Source organism: Psammomys obesus, unplaced genomic scaffold, assembly GCF_907164565.1.
Source record: "Psammomys obesus unplaced genomic scaffold, mPsaObe1.curated_primary_1811, whole genome shotgun sequence".
Taxonomy (NCBI): domain Eukaryota; kingdom Metazoa; phylum Chordata; class Mammalia; order Rodentia; family Muridae; genus Psammomys; species Psammomys obesus.
The window spans coordinates 47,971,589-47,989,269 of NW_026585644.1; the positions used below are offsets into that span (position 1 = coordinate 47,971,589).

Consider the following 17,681-nt stretch of genomic DNA (forward strand, 5'->3'; position numbering starts at 1 on the left):
TCCAGGCCAGTCTGAGATACTGACTCGATTTACGTGTTTGCTTTCCTAGGCGTGTCTGACTTGTCCGTGGCTTCTGAAAGCGACTACGCCATTCCTCCCGACGCCTATTGCGTTGACGCTGAGTGCTCGCAGCCCGAGCAGAAACTCCCTAAAACCTGCTCATCCTCCAGTGAAAACGGGAAAAATGTAAACGTTGGATCAGACTTTGAAAAAGAAATTAATGACTCTTTTAGCTTTTCCCAGAAGGAAACAAAACCTCATTTTCGAATGTTTTCTTTTCATTAGGAGCCATTAGAAAAATCTGGCTATCTGCTGAAAATGAGCGGCAAAGTCAAGGCTTGGAAGCGGAGGTGGTTTGTTCTTAAAGGTGGCGAATTGCTTTTCTACAAGTCTCCAGTGAGTGGGCGGCGCGCGCCGCTGAGACCCGGATCCCTTACCCTGTAAAGCAGACCCCAGCTGGTTTCTGAGACCCGGATCCCTCACCCTGTAAAGCAGACCCCAGCTGGTTACTCTTTCTGTAATAAACAATTAGTTATGGGGCCTGGAGAGACGTCTCGCACTGGCCCCGCTGGCAGAAGATCCTGGGTCCGCTGCCAGCACACACAGGGCGGGCTCAGGACTCTGTATCTCCAGTCCCAGAGGATCCCGCGGCCTCTCCAGCTGTTACAGGCGCTACGTACACACACACAGACATACATGCAAGCAAAACATCCATACACAGAAAAGAAAACTAAAGGTTAAAAAATTATGAGTTAATGATACAGGACATCTCCAGTAGTTGCTTTTATAGCTGCTGATCTTTCTGTTTGCTTCTCTCTCCTTCTCTGCAGAGTGATGTAATTCGGAAACCGCAGGGCCACATTGAGCTCACAGCATCCTGCAGTATTTTAAGGGGCGCTAACAAGCAAACGGTTCAGGTACACGTCTTTTGGATTTATTATTCCTTTGGTACCATAAAAAAAAAAAAAAACAGTTCTCGGTTGAGAGTAGATTGATTGATGCTTTTTTTTTTTTTTTATTCACTTTAGAATCAGTTTGATGCTCAAAGGCATGTAATAATCCAAGGGTGTTTGGTTAAAACTGTACAAGATTCCTGCAACTAACCTGTACCTTTACTCCTAGTGTTTTTTTATTTAATCTGCCGGGCGTTTTCAGCTCTCAACATATCAAGCCATTTTAGGGGGGAGGATTATCCAGTAAGTGAATTTTGGAGAAGTAGTACTATTGAATTCAAGAAGGCTTGTACTTTAATATGGAATTGGACAATGACAATTAATTCTCCCATAAATTTCAAGAGGGAAGGGGAAAACTATTGACGACCAGAGGCCCCGTGCTGCCCAGTGTCCTCAAAGGTGATGCTGTCTTACCCACACACAAATCTCTTAAATTTCAAACAGGCTCTTGAGATAGTCTGATGTGTCTGAATTCAGACACTGCTTCAGAAATGTTTCAATAACTTTTTTTTTTAATGAGGGGGTGGGAGAGAGAGGCCTTCAAGATAGAGTTTTTCTGAGTAGCCCCAGCTCTCCTGGAAGTCATTTTGTAGACCAGGCTGGCCTTGAACTCAGATCTGAGTGCCTCTGCCTCTTGAGTGCTGGGATTAAAGGCCAAGCCACTATTATGAAGATGATGATGATGATGATGATGATGATGATGATGATGATGGTGATGTTTCGTGCCTGTGAAGGGAAAAATTTTTCTAGAAAGGTTCACGGGTGATGCTTTCAGTGGACCAGGGATGCTCGGGATTAAAATGGATGAATGAAAGAAAGCTCTGACACAGAGCGCTGACTGTCAGGAATTGATTTTAAAGTCCTGAAATATTTGGGAAGTTGGCAGCACCGTTAATTTGAGACTGGGCTATTGTGAGTTCTTGCTAAATGGTCACGTGTAGCACCAAGAATTGGTATTGAATTGTTCTCATTTGTTTTTAGTTTGCTATCCCACTTCTTCTCCCCGTGAAAGTCTTGTCTTGCAGTGTTAGCTTTGGGTTTCTTCATCACCACCTCCAGTCTTCCTGCTCATTCCAGCAACCTAGAGCTTGTCACACTAAAGGGAGAAAAGGAAAGTGACAATTAAAGACATAAAACTGCAGCCCTGGAGTTAATCCTGAGAACAGTGTCAGGCACATGGAAAAGAATTGTTTTTTAAACAGGTCTTGCTTTGGGTTTATCTGTAAAAACAGCATAGGACTGGTCATCGGTAAATAGTGTGTAGGTAGGTGTGTCACACCAGTCCATCTGTCTTCACATTGGCAGAAACCTTTCCTATGGGGTCTGGACACCTTTGGGAGCCTGTGCTGGGGCTGAATCCTGGGCCTTAGCTGGAGCTGCGGCCTCTGCCTTGGTTTGAACCTTGGCCTTTGGTTGGCAGAGTCTACGACCCTTAGCGGTATAGCTTTGAATCCGTTTCCCAAGCATGGGTGAGTGATGAAAGCTAAATGGCTGAGTTTGCAGCTGGGACCCTTTGGCGTCTTGGGCTTAACGGCCGCAAGTGTCACAGGGGCTTTGATGGCCTCTGCTTACTCACTCATTGCCTTTGCGTTGTTTGACTGCATCTTCTTCAGGCCTTTCTTGTTGTGTTTCTTGGCAAAGCACATGCTCCTCAGGAACTTGGGGTCCACCCCTTAAGAGATTCCTATCTTTGTGACCGGGGTTTCTTGATGCCATTTCTGTGCCATTTGTGGGACTGGTTGTGTGTGGTGTGGCTCTTGGGCTTGGCCATATCTGCATGGTAACCAGTGGCTCCTGTGGCGCCTGGAACCGGAAGAGAAAGAAAGGCCCGCAGCACCCAAGAAAAGGATTTTAACTGAATGGTCAACACTCTCACACAGTGGCAAAAGAATTCTACATTTCCTTGGAACCAGAGATTTTAGGTGTACCACGATTGCTTTTCTGTCTATAAGAATGCCTGGCCGGACATGGACTAAGTCATCAGTAGCGCCTCTCTTGTTCCTTATCCCATTCTAGCTTACCACAGAGAAACACACATACTTTCTGACTGCTGATTCTCCCAATATATTGGAAGAGTGGATTAAAGTGTTGCAGAATGTTCTTCGAGTGCAAGCTGCTAACCCTCTTTGCCTGCAGCCTGAGGGCAAACCAACAGCAAAGGGATTGCTCAACAAGGTAGGACTCTGTACACATAGCTGTATCCTAGGAAGCTCTTTCATAAGCTCCATCTGTCATGTTCAGATAATATCTGCATTTAAGATTTTGTTTGGGGGTAGGAAGTGTGTCTTTAAGTATAATGCCCAAAGGGAAACAACCCACAGAGATGGAAAAAAAAAAAGATAAATTTGGGCACATGCAAAAATATAAATGAAAGAATTTGAAAAGGTCATTGAAAGGTGTGAAACCCAGCTAATATTCTTAATATGTAATAAGTGTGGGCTGGCAAAATAGATCAACAGAGAAGAGTGCTTGCTGCTAAGCCCAAAGGCCTGAATTTGATCCCTAAACTCCACTTAATGGAAGGAGGGAACTAGCTCCCACTAGTTCCTCTGACTTCCATACACCTGCTGAAGCATACAAACACACACACACACACACACACACACACACACACACACACATTAAATAAATAACAGAGTAAAAAAATATTTAACAAGCCTTTTCTAATTAGTAACTGAGGAGTGGCTAAAAAAAGCCAAAAGGCACAATGGAAGAGAAGTAGATACAGTAGAACTAGGAAGAAGTAGAAAAGATCAGTGAGCACACTGTGCTATCTCTAAGAATTTTTAACACACAAACTAATAAAATCGTTATAATTTTTAAAATCTGCTCAAAGGAAAGCTTTTTTTTAAAAAAGCTTTTTTAAAACAAAATTGAAACCCAGTATTGAAATAAACTAAGTTTGCTAGAGTGTTACTCTGGAAGACAGTTTACCAGTGTGTGTGTGTGTGTGTGTGTGTGTACATATGTATGTGTGTGTATATGTGTGCCTATGTGTGTATGTATGTGTGTGTATTAGTGTGTATGTGTGTATATATTATGTGTGCCTGTGTGTATGTGTGTTTGTAAGCTAGAAGTTCATGCCAAGTGTCTTTTTCAATCACTCTTCACCTTGTTTGTTTGTTTTTCTCACTGAGCCCAGAGCTCAGTGATCTTGCTAGACTGGCTGGCCAGCAAGCTTCGGGGACCTTCCTGTCTCTGAATTCCTAGCACTGGGATTATAGGCAAACATGCCTGCCCTGACCTTTCGCATGTGCTGTAAGGCTTCATGCTTGTTGTAACTCAGGCTTCATGCTGTGGCAAACACTTTTCTGAATGAGTCATCTCAGTCCTGTTTTGTGTTTTTATTTTTTAAAATTTTTGTAAAATACTCACCATGCAAATGTTTACTTAGTTGTCAAAACTTCCTGGCATTGTGGAAAATATACTTTTTAAAATGAATACAATGCTGTTCAGTCAAGTCCAGTGATATGTGTGTAATAACACCCAATGAAGCCCATTATTTTATATGCTGACTACATTTTTAATTTAAAAACAACCTAGAAAAGAATAGCATACTGTCACTGGGTGGTGGCCCACGCCTTTCATCCCTGCACTTGGGAGGCAGAGGCAGGTGAATCTCCAGGTTCAAGGCCAGCCTGGTCTTACAGAACAAGTTCTAGGACATCCCAGGCTACACAGAGAAATCTTGTCTTGAAAAAAAAATAATAATAGCATACTGTCCCATTCTTCTGATAGCTTCCTAAGCTATTGAAAAAGAGGGGTTTGTAAGCTTATTAATAATGACATTTAAAAAGCACAATTACTGATGCATAAGAAGGTCATAAAGGACCAACGGGGTATTGCAGCAATGACTCCTCAGAGCCTTGACTGCATTGCATATCGGAGAGGAGTTATATAGTTATATCAACTGGCAGTGGGCAGAGAAGCCAGCCTCTGGGAGGAGACGCGTGAATGATAGAGCAGAGCTCCCTGGGTTAGCAACCTAGGAGAAGATCAGAGAGCTTTTTGTTGTTTGTCTTATGGCAGGTTAAGTACTTGGGGCTTTGCGAAGGATGTCTAGAGCGCTTCGGGGTTGGTCATGAGGATATGCACACTGTTAACAGCTTGCTCTGCTAAAGATGAGTTTGTAGGAGGCGTGGTGGAGAAGAGAGGCTCAGAGCAGCTGAAGCCGTGGCTCTCATGGACATGAGGCTCTGAACCGTTACGGGAAATGAGAAGGGAGGTTGCATTTGAATGGTGGCTGGCAGTTAAGCCAGTTTGTTTGTAGCGGATGAGGAAGTAGTCAAGGTTTTTTATAGGTGTCCAGATGAAGGATGGACTAGAGATGAACACTCGTGAGAAGAAAGGAGAAGCTTTTGGGAGATGGACAGGCTGTCTGGGAACAAACCGATGTTTCGAGTTCCTTAAAGACACCTTCCCTAAGAAACACCATGATGGCTCAGTGGGTGGAGAAGCGTGCCACATGAGGCTGGCAACCCGAGCTCAACCCCTGGAACCCGGTAAAGGTGGAAATTACCTCTCAGAGCTTCACATGCATATGATGGTTTACACACACACACACACACACACACACACACACACACACACACACATGCACGCATGCACGCATGCACGCACTCACTCACACCCATATCCACACTCACACAGTAATAATAACTAGTTTTAGAAAGCCTAGTAGACAACAGAATGCAGTCTACGCTGGACAAGAGAGAGCTGCCTGAGAAATAAGGGCTTGGGGACTTGGCATCATTTAAGTGACTGTTAGAACAAGGAAAATGAGAGAAATCAACTGGAGGAAAAAATAATGTTGATATTCAGAGTAGGGGATGGAGAATGGAACACTCCAAAATGTAGGGGATGTAGAGGCATGGATGAAAAATCCTGAGGGCCTGGGAGCAGAACCCTTGAGCAGGACGGTGGGGTCATTGGGTCATACCTGCTGTGCTCAGGGACAAGAGCACACTGCAGTGGAAGGTAAGCGGGAGGAACGCGTAGTGAGTCTACAGCCTGCCCACACTCTCCAGAGCATCAGAAAGACTCTGATCTGGGGGGAACATGGGGTCAGAAGAGGAGGAGAAAGACATGTGCCCTGTATTTATAAGCTGAGGGGAGAAGCCAGGAGACCTGGAACATTAAGATCCAGGAGTGAGTGAATGGGGATCAGGGAGAGGCAGGATGGAGGGGCTGGCCGGGCAGGAAGTGAGAAGTGGGGACAAACATCTGTATTTGATGGACAAGGAATGAGGTCACTTATCATGTCCTCGGTTTTCTTGTTCTGCCTAAGGTATTTACTAGGAGTGGGTAAAAGGGTTGGGTGTAATCACAGAAAACGTGATATAGCCAGAGACATTTGGGATTTATACGTATCACTAAGGGTTGACTGAACTGTAATGATTGGAGTTCATATCTTTAGTCAATGCCCATATTAGGAGCAGAGACTTTACAGTGTAAGGACAGGAGCAGAGTGACTTAATATTATTATTACTATTACTATTATTATTATTAAATTTTTCAAAAATGAAATAGATTTGGAAGAATTTTTACAGCAAACATCCGTGTTTCCATCACTTGGGTTCTAAAAGTGTGTGTTTTATTATAAACATTTTTTATTATAAATTTTCAAATATATGAGAGTAAAGCATATAACATTCCTTGACAGATTCACCATCAGTTCCAACAGCTGCTAGCTATGGCTGACATTGTCTCAGGACACCCTCCTGTCACAGTTTTCTCCTCATATCCTCCACTGGGCTATTTAAAGGCAAGCGGAAGTGAAGTTTTGTTGGATGGGTCTGTTGGCGCATAGGAATGCAATTTGGCCATGGGCCCTGGAGCAAGAGTTGCTTTACAATCAAACACGGGATCCCAGGTTGGCAGAGAAGAAAGAGACCAGGCAGGAATAGAGAAACTAGAAGATGGTTGGATCAAGAGACCAGAGGCAGGAAGACAGTCAGAGAATAGCAATGGTCTGAGTGAGAGGGGGCGGGGAGTGGGAGGCGATGATTGATGACTACAGAATGTAAGCTGTAGAAACGAACCTTCTCCCAGTGGAGAAGGGAGCCTGGCTGTGAAGACAAGGGGAGGGAGACATGAAAACTAGCACAGTTGATGGGAAATGGAAAGAGCACAGCCGAAAAGAAGCTTTAGCTGAGGCAGCACGGGGAAGAGCTGGTGAGCCACGCTGTCTAGGCATGACCTGTGTGAAGAGAATAAGTTATTTCAGGCCCCGGGCCTCAGCGTCCCCATCTGTGAAATGGGAGATAATCATAGCGACAACCCCTTAGGGTGTGAAAACCATGAAACATATTTCATTTAAACATGAAAAGTGTATTCAGACAGTACCTGGCACATTGAAAGCACTCAGAAATGCTGGGTATTTCCAGTGGAGTTTCTTGTAGATACTGAAGTCAGCAAGGCTGGTGATGGGATTTGCACTGGAGACACTACAGGAATGAGATGAGGGGAGGGGAGGGGACCAGGGAGCTCGTGTTTTGTGTGTTAACAAAGGCTTAGGGTAAATTCTGTTGTTTGTTCTCAAACTTTCAACATCACTGATATGGAAGGCTTTTGTTAATAAAGCAAGGTCAACAATCAGTTTTTAAGTTATTTGGTTCGCCAAGCTTTTGAGGTTACCTTTATATCTCCATCAGGATTTGTCTAGTAGGATATGTTTTGTGAAAATGCTTTCAGATCTAGAGTTAGAAGAAATTCTAATGTAAGGTGTATGCAGAGAGATGGCCTGTGTTTTTATTTTTAAAGCATGGCTTTTATAGTAGCTGGTTCTCGCTTACTTTTGGTTTAGATGCAGCAATTGTTCTGTTTTAAAAATAAATCATTTCCAAAGTACACAAATTATACTCCGGTTTTGAGGAAACTTCTTTCAGTGCTTTTTAAAGAAAGAGGAAACAGTCCTGCAGAGCACTGTTTAAAAGCCAAGGATATTCCTCTGTAAATATATGTTTCCAAATTTAATTAAACTGAGGCATGTCTTGCCAAATGAAACATTTTTGCTGTTGTTGTTTCTCAAGAAGCGTTCTAAATCCATCAAAACATTAGTGCAGGGTTATTTGTTTAAACCATGGCTTTGGATGCTTAGAGATGAGCTGGTTTTGTGGGTATGAGAAAGGCCATGTATTTGACTCTTTATATAGTGAGGAAGGAAGCATTTATTGCAGTTACTAATATATTTCGATTTAGGTGTTGTCTCATTTGGTCAAACAATAGCCTAGGGAGGCGTGTAAGTCACTTGCCTGAGGACACCAGTGAGTGCGTGTGTGAGAGAGAGAGACTGTGTGTGTTTGTGTATCTCTATCTCTGTGCGTGAGTGTGTGTGTGTGACTGAGCATGTCTGTGTAGCTCTGTGTGTATGTGTCTGTGTGTGCGTGTGTGTGATTGATTGTGTCTGTGTCTCTGTGTCTGTGTGTGCGTGTGTGTGATTGTGTCTGTGTCTCTGTGTCTGTGTGTGATTATGTCTGTGTATCTGTGTCTGTGTGTGTGTGTGTGTGTGTGTGCGCACGCGTGTGTGGTTTTGTGCGTCTGTATGTGTGTGAACAAAATATTCTAGATAATCTTTATCTGCCCACTGTTGAGAATGGTTTCTTCATGTTCTTGTGGAATGGAGGATATAGCAGGGCCTGTCTGGTGTAGACTTTAATGCCTATGCCCGAGCAGGACTGGTGCAGGTTGGAACACACAGTCCAGAGCTACGACCCGTCCCAGTACTCATCTAAACACATGGCAAGATGTTCCCAGCACAGACTGTGAGCGCCTGGGGAGGGAGGCTGTGTCTCGTGCTTGTCAACCTCCGGCTCTACACAGTCAAGGGCTACATTCGGATGCTGTCCACACGGGCCAGAGTGGAGCAGGTCTCAGCCTCAACACAGTGACAGCCCTTAATGGCACTGCGCCATTCTGTACGGTTCCTTCCAGACAAAGCAACACATTTTTGGTTTTTTTTTTTTTTTTTTTGGATTTTTTTTTTCTTATCAGTTACATTTTATTAACTATGTACCCCAGCCGTGTCCCGGTCCCTCATTTTCTCCCAGTCCCTCCCTCCCTCCCTCCCTCCTCTCCACCGTGCCCCTTTCAAAGTCCACTGATAGGGGGGACCTCCTCCCCATTCATCTGATCCTGTTTTATCAGGTATCCTCAGGACTGGCTGCAAAGCTCTCCTCTGTGGCCTAACAGGACTGCTGCTCCCTTGGGGGGTGGGGAGGCCAAAGAGCCAGCCATTGAGTTCCTGTTAGAAATAGTCCTTGTTCCCCTCACTATGGGAAACCAATTGGTTACTGAGCTACCACAGGCTACATCTGAGCAGAGGTTCTAGGTTACATTCATACATGGTCCTTGGTTGCATGTCAGTCTCAGAAAAGACCCTGTGCCAGATATCTTTGGTCCTTGTGGAGCTCCTATCCTTTCCTCATCAGTCTAACTCCCCTTCTTTCTTATGATTCCCTGTACTCTGCCAAAGGTTTGGTCATGAGTCTTTGCTTTGAAAACACTGCTAGGTAGAGTCTTTCAAATGCGCTCAGTAGACTCCTGTCAATGTTCAATGCGTATCCCATCTGTCTTTCAAAACGAGGATTGATAATCTTACCCCATGTCCGCTCTCTTGATTATCTTTTTTAGGTGTATAGATTTCATTATGTTTATTATATCTTATAGGTCTATATAAGTGAGTATATACCGTGTTTGTCTTTCTCCTTCTGGGATATTTCACTCAAGATGATCTTTTCTAGATTCCACCATTTGCCTGCAAATTTCATGATTTCCTCCTTTTTGATTGCTGAGTAGTATTTCATTGTGTAAAAATACCACAATTTCTGTACCCATTCCTCCGTTGATGGACATCTGGGTTGTTTCCAGGTTCTGGCTATTACAAATAAAACTGCTATAAACATGGTTGAGCAAATATCCCTTTTGTGTACTTGAGCAAACTTTGGGTATATACCTAGCAGTGGTATAGCTGGGTCATGAGGAAGCACTATTCCTAATTGTCTTAGAAAGCGCCAGATAGATTTCCAGAGTGGTTGTACCAGTTTACATTCCCACCAGCAGTGGAGGAGGGTTCCCCTTTCTCCACAACCTCTCCAGCATGTGTTGTCCCTTGAGTTTTTCATTTTGGCCATTCTGATGGGTGTAAGGTGATATCTCAGGGTCGTTTTGATTTGCATTTCCCTGATGGCTAATGAGGATGAGCATTTCTTTAAGTGTTTCTCTGCCATTCGATATTCCTCTGTCAAGAATTCTCTGTTTAGCTCTGTTCCCCATTTTTTAATTGGATTACTTGGTTTGCTGCTTCTCAGCTTCTTTAGTTCTTTGTATATACTCGATATTAGTCCTCTGTCAGATAAAGGGTTAGTGAAGATTCTTTCCCAATCTGTAGGCAGGCGTTTTGTTTTGATGACAGTGTCCTTTGCTTTACAGAAACTGTTCAGTTTCATGAGGTCCCATTTATTGATTGTTGCTCTTAGAGCCTGTGCTGTTGGTGTTCTGTTCAGGAAGTTGTCTCCTGTGCCAATGAGTTCTAGGCTGTTCCCCACTTTTTCTTCTAACAGATTTAGAGTATCTGGTTTTATGTTGAGGTCTTTGATCCACTTGGACTTTAGTTTTGTGCAGGGTGATAAATATAGATCTATTTTCATTTTTCTGCATGTGGACATCCAGTTGGACCAGCACCATTTGTTGAAGATGCTGTCTTTTTTCCATTGAATGGTTTTGGCTTCTTTGTCAAATATCGAGTATTCATAGGTGTGTGGGTTTATTTCTGGATCTTCTATGCGGTTCCATTGATCCTCCTTTCTGTTTTTATGCCAATACCATGCAGTTTTTATTACTATTGCTTTGTAGTACAACTTGAGATCGGGGATGGAGATACCTCCAGATGATCTGTTGTTGTACAGGATTGTTTTGGAGATTCTGGGTTTTTTGTTTCTCCATATGAAGCTGAGAATCTTTTTTTCAAGGTCTGTAAAGAATTGAGTTGGTATTTTGATGGGAATTGCATTGAATCTGTAGATTGCTTTTGGCAGGACGGCCATTTTCACAATGTTAATCCTACCAATCCATGAGCATGGGAGATCTTTCCATCTTCTGAGATCTTCTTCAATTTCTTTCTTCAGAGACTTGAAGTTTTTCTCAAACAGGTCTTTCACTTGCTTGGTTAGTGTCACCCCAAGGTACTTTATGTGGTTAGTGGCTATTGTGAAGGGTGTTGTTTCCCTAATTTCTTTCTCGGCCCTTTTGTCTTTGGTATACAGGAGGGCTTCTGATTTTTTTTTTAGTTGATTTTGTATCCTGCCACTTTGCTGAAGGTGTTTATCAACTGGAGGAGTTCTCTGGTTGAATTTTTGGGGTCGCTCATATATACTATCATATCATCTGCGAATAGTGACACTTTGATCTCTTCCTTTCCGATTTGTATCCCCTTGATCTCCTTTAGTTGTCTTATTGCTCTGGCTAGGACTTCAAGTACTATGTTGAAGAGGTAGGGAGAGAGTGGGCAGCCTTGTCTTGTCCCTGATTTCAGTGGGATTGATTTAAGCTTCTCTCCATTGAGTTTGATGTTGGCTATCGGCTTGCTGTATATTGCCTTTACTATGTTTAGATATGTGCCTTGTATTCCTGATCTCTCCAAGACTTTAAACCTGAACGGATGTTGGACTTTGTCAAATGCTTTTTCAGCATCTAAGGAGATGATCATGTGGTTTTTCTCCTTCAGTTTGTTTATGTGGTGGATTACATTGATGGATTTCCGTATGTTGAACCACCCTTGCATGCCTGGGATGAAGCCTACTTGGTCGTGGTGGATGATATCTTTGATGTGTTTTTGGATTCGGTTTGCAAGTATTTTATTGAGTATTTTTGCGTCAATGTTCATAAGAGAGATAGGTCTGAAGTTCTCTTTTTTTGTTGGGTCTTTGTGTGGTTTAGGTATCAGGGTGACTGTTGCTTCATAGAATGAGTTTGGTAATGTACCTTCTGTTTCTATTTTGTGGAATAGTTTGAGGAGAATTGGTGTGAGCACTTCTTTGAAGGTCTTGTAGAATTCCGCGCTGAAACCATCTGGCCCAGGGCTTTTTTTGGAGGGGAGACTGTGAATGACTGCTTCAATTTCCTTGGGGGATATAGGGCTGTTCAGTCTTTCTACCTGATCTTGACTTAATGTTGGAAGATGGAATCTATCAAGAAAATTGTCCATTTCATTTAGATTTTCAAATTTTGTAGCATATAGGCTTTTGTAGTATGACCTAATGATTGTTTGAATTTCCTCTGTGTCTGTAGTTATGTCACCCTTTTCATCTCTGATTTTGTTGATTTGGATAGATTCTCTCTGCTTTTTAGTTAGTTTGGCTAAGGGTTTGTCTATCTTGTTGATTTTCTCAAAGAACCAGCTTTTTGTTTCATTGATTCTTTGAATAGTTTTATTTGTTTCTAATTGATTGATTTCAGCCCTGAGTTTGATTATTTCCAGCCTTCTGCTCCTCTTGGGTGTATCTGCTTCTTTTTTTTCTAGGGTTTTCAGTTGGGCCATTAAGTTGTTTGTATGTGCTAAAGCAACACATTTTTGAATGAAATTTTTTTTCTCACCTGGGGAAATCACCAGGATTCTTCAGGTTTTAATCTTCCTCATTTGAACATTAATATGTTAATCCAGAGAGCAGCTGGGTAATTGGAAATCTTTGAAGTAAGGAAACTATGAAAGAAACTTAATTGTGAACTCGGCTTCTTATCCTAGGCCAGCCTTCCTAATGCTGCGACCCTTTAATACAGTTCCTCATGTTGTGGTGACCCCCAAACCATAAAATTACTTTCATTGCTACTTCATAATGATAATTTTTGTGTTACAAATCATAACATAAATATCTGACATGCAGGATATCTGATATGTGATCCCTGTGTAAAGGTCCTTTGATCACCTCTCCAGAAAGGGTCATGGCCCACAGGTTGAGAACCTCTGTTCTAGTTGAAACCCTTGCCTGTGACACCCAGCGAACTCTCAGGAAGTATTACATGACGCACTGTAAAGCAAGCAGTCTGTGCGATGCGTTAGCTGCTGTCACAGGCAAATCTCAGGCGGCGTTTGAGCAGCCCGCTCAGAATCCCAGGTCCAGCTTGAGCAAGCACCTATTGGACCTCACAGAGAATGTATAAACCCCGCTGCAATTTCCCAGACTTCTAACCTACCTTTTAATCCACTGAAATATAATTCCAGGTGAAACACGGCTACTCCAAGAGGGTCTGGTGTATGCTTGTTGGAAAGATCTTGTATTATTTTCGTAGTCAAGAGGATAAGGTATGTATGCATCTTAGTATCCCAATGAGAGAATTTTCCTTTATGGTGGCTTAAAAACTTTTCTTTTCTTTCTTTGTTTTTTTTTTTTTTTTTTTTTTTTGCTTTTCTGTTGCTAGGTAAACCTATAGAATTTTTGGTAACTGGGAGTTATCACTAAGGTAATAAACTGCTTGTCCTGGATGTTAAATTTTAGCTCAATAGCTTGTACCCAGTGCACTTTCTAAGCTCCAGAGGAGCAAAGCCTCATTTTAGTCCACTTTGCCATGATTAGGAAGGATAGCCAGGGGAAGAACAGGACTCCGGACCGGTGGGCCCACAGATGCGTGGCTACCACTCACCCGTCAGCCATTTGCATGTGTATGTCCTGTCTGCTCATTTTAAAACTGATATCCCCCTCACTCCCAGGAACTTGAGTAATCTTCACTTTGAAAGTAGAAAGATGGGCATCTACCGAAGGTGAAAGGATCACAAGTCATTGTGGGCACCCAGTCACCTTGGTATTACTGTAACGACATGAATTTAGCTAATACAGATGCCTGAAGCACTTGTATACAATGACCATGTCGACTCACAGAAGAGAAGCATGTGGCTGGTTGGTTAATGCCCCTAGCCTCAGTCCAGTGAGCATGTGGGTCAGTTATTTCCCTGGTCCTTTTCCACAGGTGGTACTCTCAGGTCTGCAGCCGTGTTTAGCACCCAGGCCGTTGTTCTTGGTATTGCCAGGGGCATGGGAGGTAACAGTTGCAGCCATCAGGAAGGGTGTGTCTGGAAGGGAGAGGGAAGGGCTTGTATAGCAATGCTGCCTGAAGCTTTAGGTCTGAGCCCAGCACAATGCATTCAGCATTCCGCGCTGAACTCAGAGCTGGAAAAAATGGGCGTTGAAGGTTTGATGTGGCACTGGGGACACGTGTGACTTTCAGGAAGGTTGGATGAGTGAATTCATCTTTAGAAGAGTTGAGGGAACAGAGGGCAGGGACATGGCCTGATGACCCCCTTCCCCTGGATGTCCCACTTCCTGAAGTTGTAGAAGCTCTAAAATGGCACACCAGCTAGGGACCACATCCCAACACATGGGTCCTTGGGGACAATACTTCATATCCAAACCAGAGCATACAGTGACCCCTGTAATGTAAAAAATGACTGTATTAAATATTGAGGTGATGAGTTCTAGAAATTCATAGCTTTGCTGGGCCTTTTTTTCACCTTTCTTTTTTTCCAAAAATGTAGATACGTTTGCATTTTTCTTTTAGAAGTATTTTTTTTTTACTCAGTGCTCAGATTATATTTATTATTGATTTAATGAGTCAAGAATCATATTTTGGGGCAAGAGAGAGAGAGAGCAAAGCACTGGATGCTCTTTTAGAGGACCAGGCTTGGTTCCCAGCACCCACACTGAGACACTCACAATCACTTGTAACTCAAGTTCCAGGGAATCTGACACCCTCTTCTGGCCTCTGCTGGCACCCCAGACACATGCCATACTCATAGAGAGACAAACACATACATATAAAATAAAAATAACTTTTTATTAAAAAGACTGTCAAAAAACACATTTCATGTGAAAGACGATGTTTAATTAAGTAAATTTTTGTATTAAGCAGCCGCTAGATAGATGTTATTCTGTTCTCTATGCCCTATCTCAGTAAGATCTTGCTTATCTTTGGATGCTAAAGGAAGTAAAAAGTTCAACCATGTGAACAGCTCTGACAATATTCCGGGCAGAGGGAGCACCAAATGCAAAGGCCCTGAGGCAGGAGCATGCCTGCTGTGTTAGAAAGAGTGAGGTCAGTGTGACTGGACTGGAACACACTAGGAAAAGGATAGTGGGAGATGAGGTGAGGTATATGACAGGGGCTGAACCATACAGATCCCAGTAGGTCAAAGTTAAAGATGCTGGCTTTTAAGGGAGGCAAAAATTTTCCCTATGTTGGCTGGGTTTTTGGTAGGCCTGAAACTGACCTGAGACAGGTTATAGGAGAAAAGTGTACAAGCTTATTGAACGTAAGTTGTAGAGGACACATGCAGGCTTTGTCAGGAAATGAAGACCCATGCATCTGTGAAACTGGACGAAGGGCAGGGAAGACAGAAAGGCCCAGAGCCAGGCTGTGGTAGCTAACTGAGTGAAGCACCTGGCAGGCCAGGCCAGGCAAGACTTCTGTGTGGGCTCTCCAGGTCCTCAGCTTCTCATCTGGCTGTTAGGAATGTTGTTTTCAGCCTATCACCAAAAGAGTATCTTCCATATGGAAGTTTTCTCTCCTACTTGAAAGAAAGAAAGAAAAAAAAGAAGTCAGAGTGCTTCTTAAACTTTGTGGGTTTTTATTTTATTTTGAAAACAGCTATAATACAAAATAATCTTTTATGCCAAAGAGATGTCTTTGGTACACCATGTTCTGGCCCCTCCAGCTTTTACTGGGAGAGAGACAAGGTTCACTGGAGGATTTTGAGCAGAGCCGGCAGCAGCACACACAGGGACACGGGGCTTCTATTTAGGAACAGACTGAAGGGAACAAGGAAGATTCTAATTAGGAGACTGTTAGAATGATCCAGGCCAGAGACAGCTGTGACTGGTAGAGGTGCTGACCCTATTCAGAAGAACCACATATTCTGAAGGTCTTGTGGATGGGATTTCTGTTGGGGTAAGAACAGGGTCAGTGATTGCTGTCAAGATTTTTGGCGCAAACTTTTGGAAAGATGAAGTCACCGAGTGCTGTGGGGAAGGCTGGGAGGAGCAGGTGCTTGAGGTAGACTGGTCGACGGGAGTTGGAGACGCCCAAGGCCAGACCATGAGTCTGAAGTTCGGCATCTGGGAGTAGCTAACCGGGATTAGAGCCATGACGGTGGATGAGGTCACCCACCGTGTGTGTAGGTGGTCAGAACAAGGAGTCCAAGCACAGAGCCCTGGAATGCATCGTGGAAACAGATGATAACACAAGTCCTGTGGTTAGAGCGGGCTTTTTCGAAGCCTTGCAGCCAGGCGTGGTGGTGCACGCCTGTAATCCCAGTACTCAGGAAGCTGACATGGGTGATGATTGCAGCGAGGCAGTGTCTCAACACCCTTCCCCACCAGAAAAAAAAAAAAAGTCATTCCCGCAATTGCAAACCTGGCCAAATATTTTAGAAGCTATAAATCTGAAGAATGTTCTGCAATGTCCTTAACTAGTGTAAAAGTTTCAAAACAGATCTGCTGAGTGACTAAGGTGGAAGACATATTTATGTTAGTCAGTACAAGAACAGATAAACTGTAACAAAATGAGCTGCAGGAAGGTTTTCTTTCCTTTAAACGTCAATGGAAAGAACCATAGCTTTTCCCAGGGATGTGTTAGCACGCTTTGATAAATGGTCTGAGAAGAGTAGACACTTAGGGGGTCTGAGGCAGCCTCTGTGCCAGGTGCGTAGATATTTTCTCTATGAACAATGTGGAGCCTGTGTCTACACTCCCCCTTTTGTTCCACTAGCTTAACCAAACCATTCATCCATTCTGTGAGGACAGCTGAATCCAATGAGTATTTTGGCTGAAATATAAACTATACCTTGAGCAAGGAATCAGTCACTTGAGTCCATTCTTGTTATTTTTTTCTTCAAGTGTTAAATGTCATTCGGTTGTTTCATATCGCAGTTAGGGTTTCTGCCCATTGCCATTATAGTTGTAACCAGCTTGACAGTTGGATTCCAGCGAGGAATTCCTTTTTCAAAGCATGCCTTTTAGAAGGAAAAATGAAAAGGACCATTATAACCTATAGTAGGGAAAGGCTGAGACAGCACCTTCCTTACCATCACTGACCTTTGCTTCAGTTTCCTCTAGGTCAGATCAAACTGTGGGAGGCGAAGGTGGAGGAGGTGGACAGGTCCTGTGACTCCGATGAAGATTATGAAGCCAGCGGACGCTGTCTGTTATCCACTCACTACACCATCGTTATCCACCCCAAAGACCAAGGCCCAACTTACCTGCTGATCGGATCCAAGCACGAAAAGGTATTTAACGTCTTCTCGGTTGATCTAAAGTGCTTCAGATGTTATACTTCAGGTACTGCTGATTTCAAGCCAATTTTATGGAAATAACAGATTTTTTTTTGGGTGGGGGAGATTCAATTTCTGTTTTCTGAGATTCTCTACCTCTCTGGAAATAAGCCTTATCTAAACATGCCAGTCTTCAACCTACTGACAAAAGTTGTGTTGAAATCAAAATTAATTGTGACAGTGGGGGGGACAAAAGGACCTTTTGTTTAAAAGACGTGACCCTCACAGGCTGGACCTTTTTCGTGACTCTGAGGCCACTAACATTTTTTATTCTTTTTTTTTTTTCAGTAAAAACTTTGGTTTAGAGACAATAAAAAGTGAATAATTATATTTGCTATATGTATGTAACTATGTGTGATAAAGGGAAAATCACAAATTGATGGGAAAGAAATGAATTGTAATATTTATTATAT

The 17,681-nt window shown here is 43.0% G+C and overlaps 1 protein-coding gene across 1 annotated transcript in view; it reads left to right on the forward strand.

The window, feature by feature from the left end:
• Positions 1–17,681, forward strand: part of Plekhh2 (pleckstrin homology, MyTH4 and FERM domain containing H2) — an 87,920-nt gene that overhangs the window by 40,033 nt on the left and 30,206 nt on the right. The window contains exons 11-16 of the mRNA XM_055622544.1: positions 50–186; positions 286–396; positions 831–917; positions 2,970–3,128; positions 13,171–13,251; positions 17,044–17,223. Coding sequence (XP_055478519.1) covers positions 50–186; positions 286–396; positions 831–917; positions 2,970–3,128; positions 13,171–13,251; positions 17,044–17,223 — 755 coding nt within the window. The remainder of the gene's footprint in view (positions 1–49; positions 187–285; positions 397–830; positions 918–2,969; positions 3,129–13,170; positions 13,252–17,043; positions 17,224–17,681) is intronic.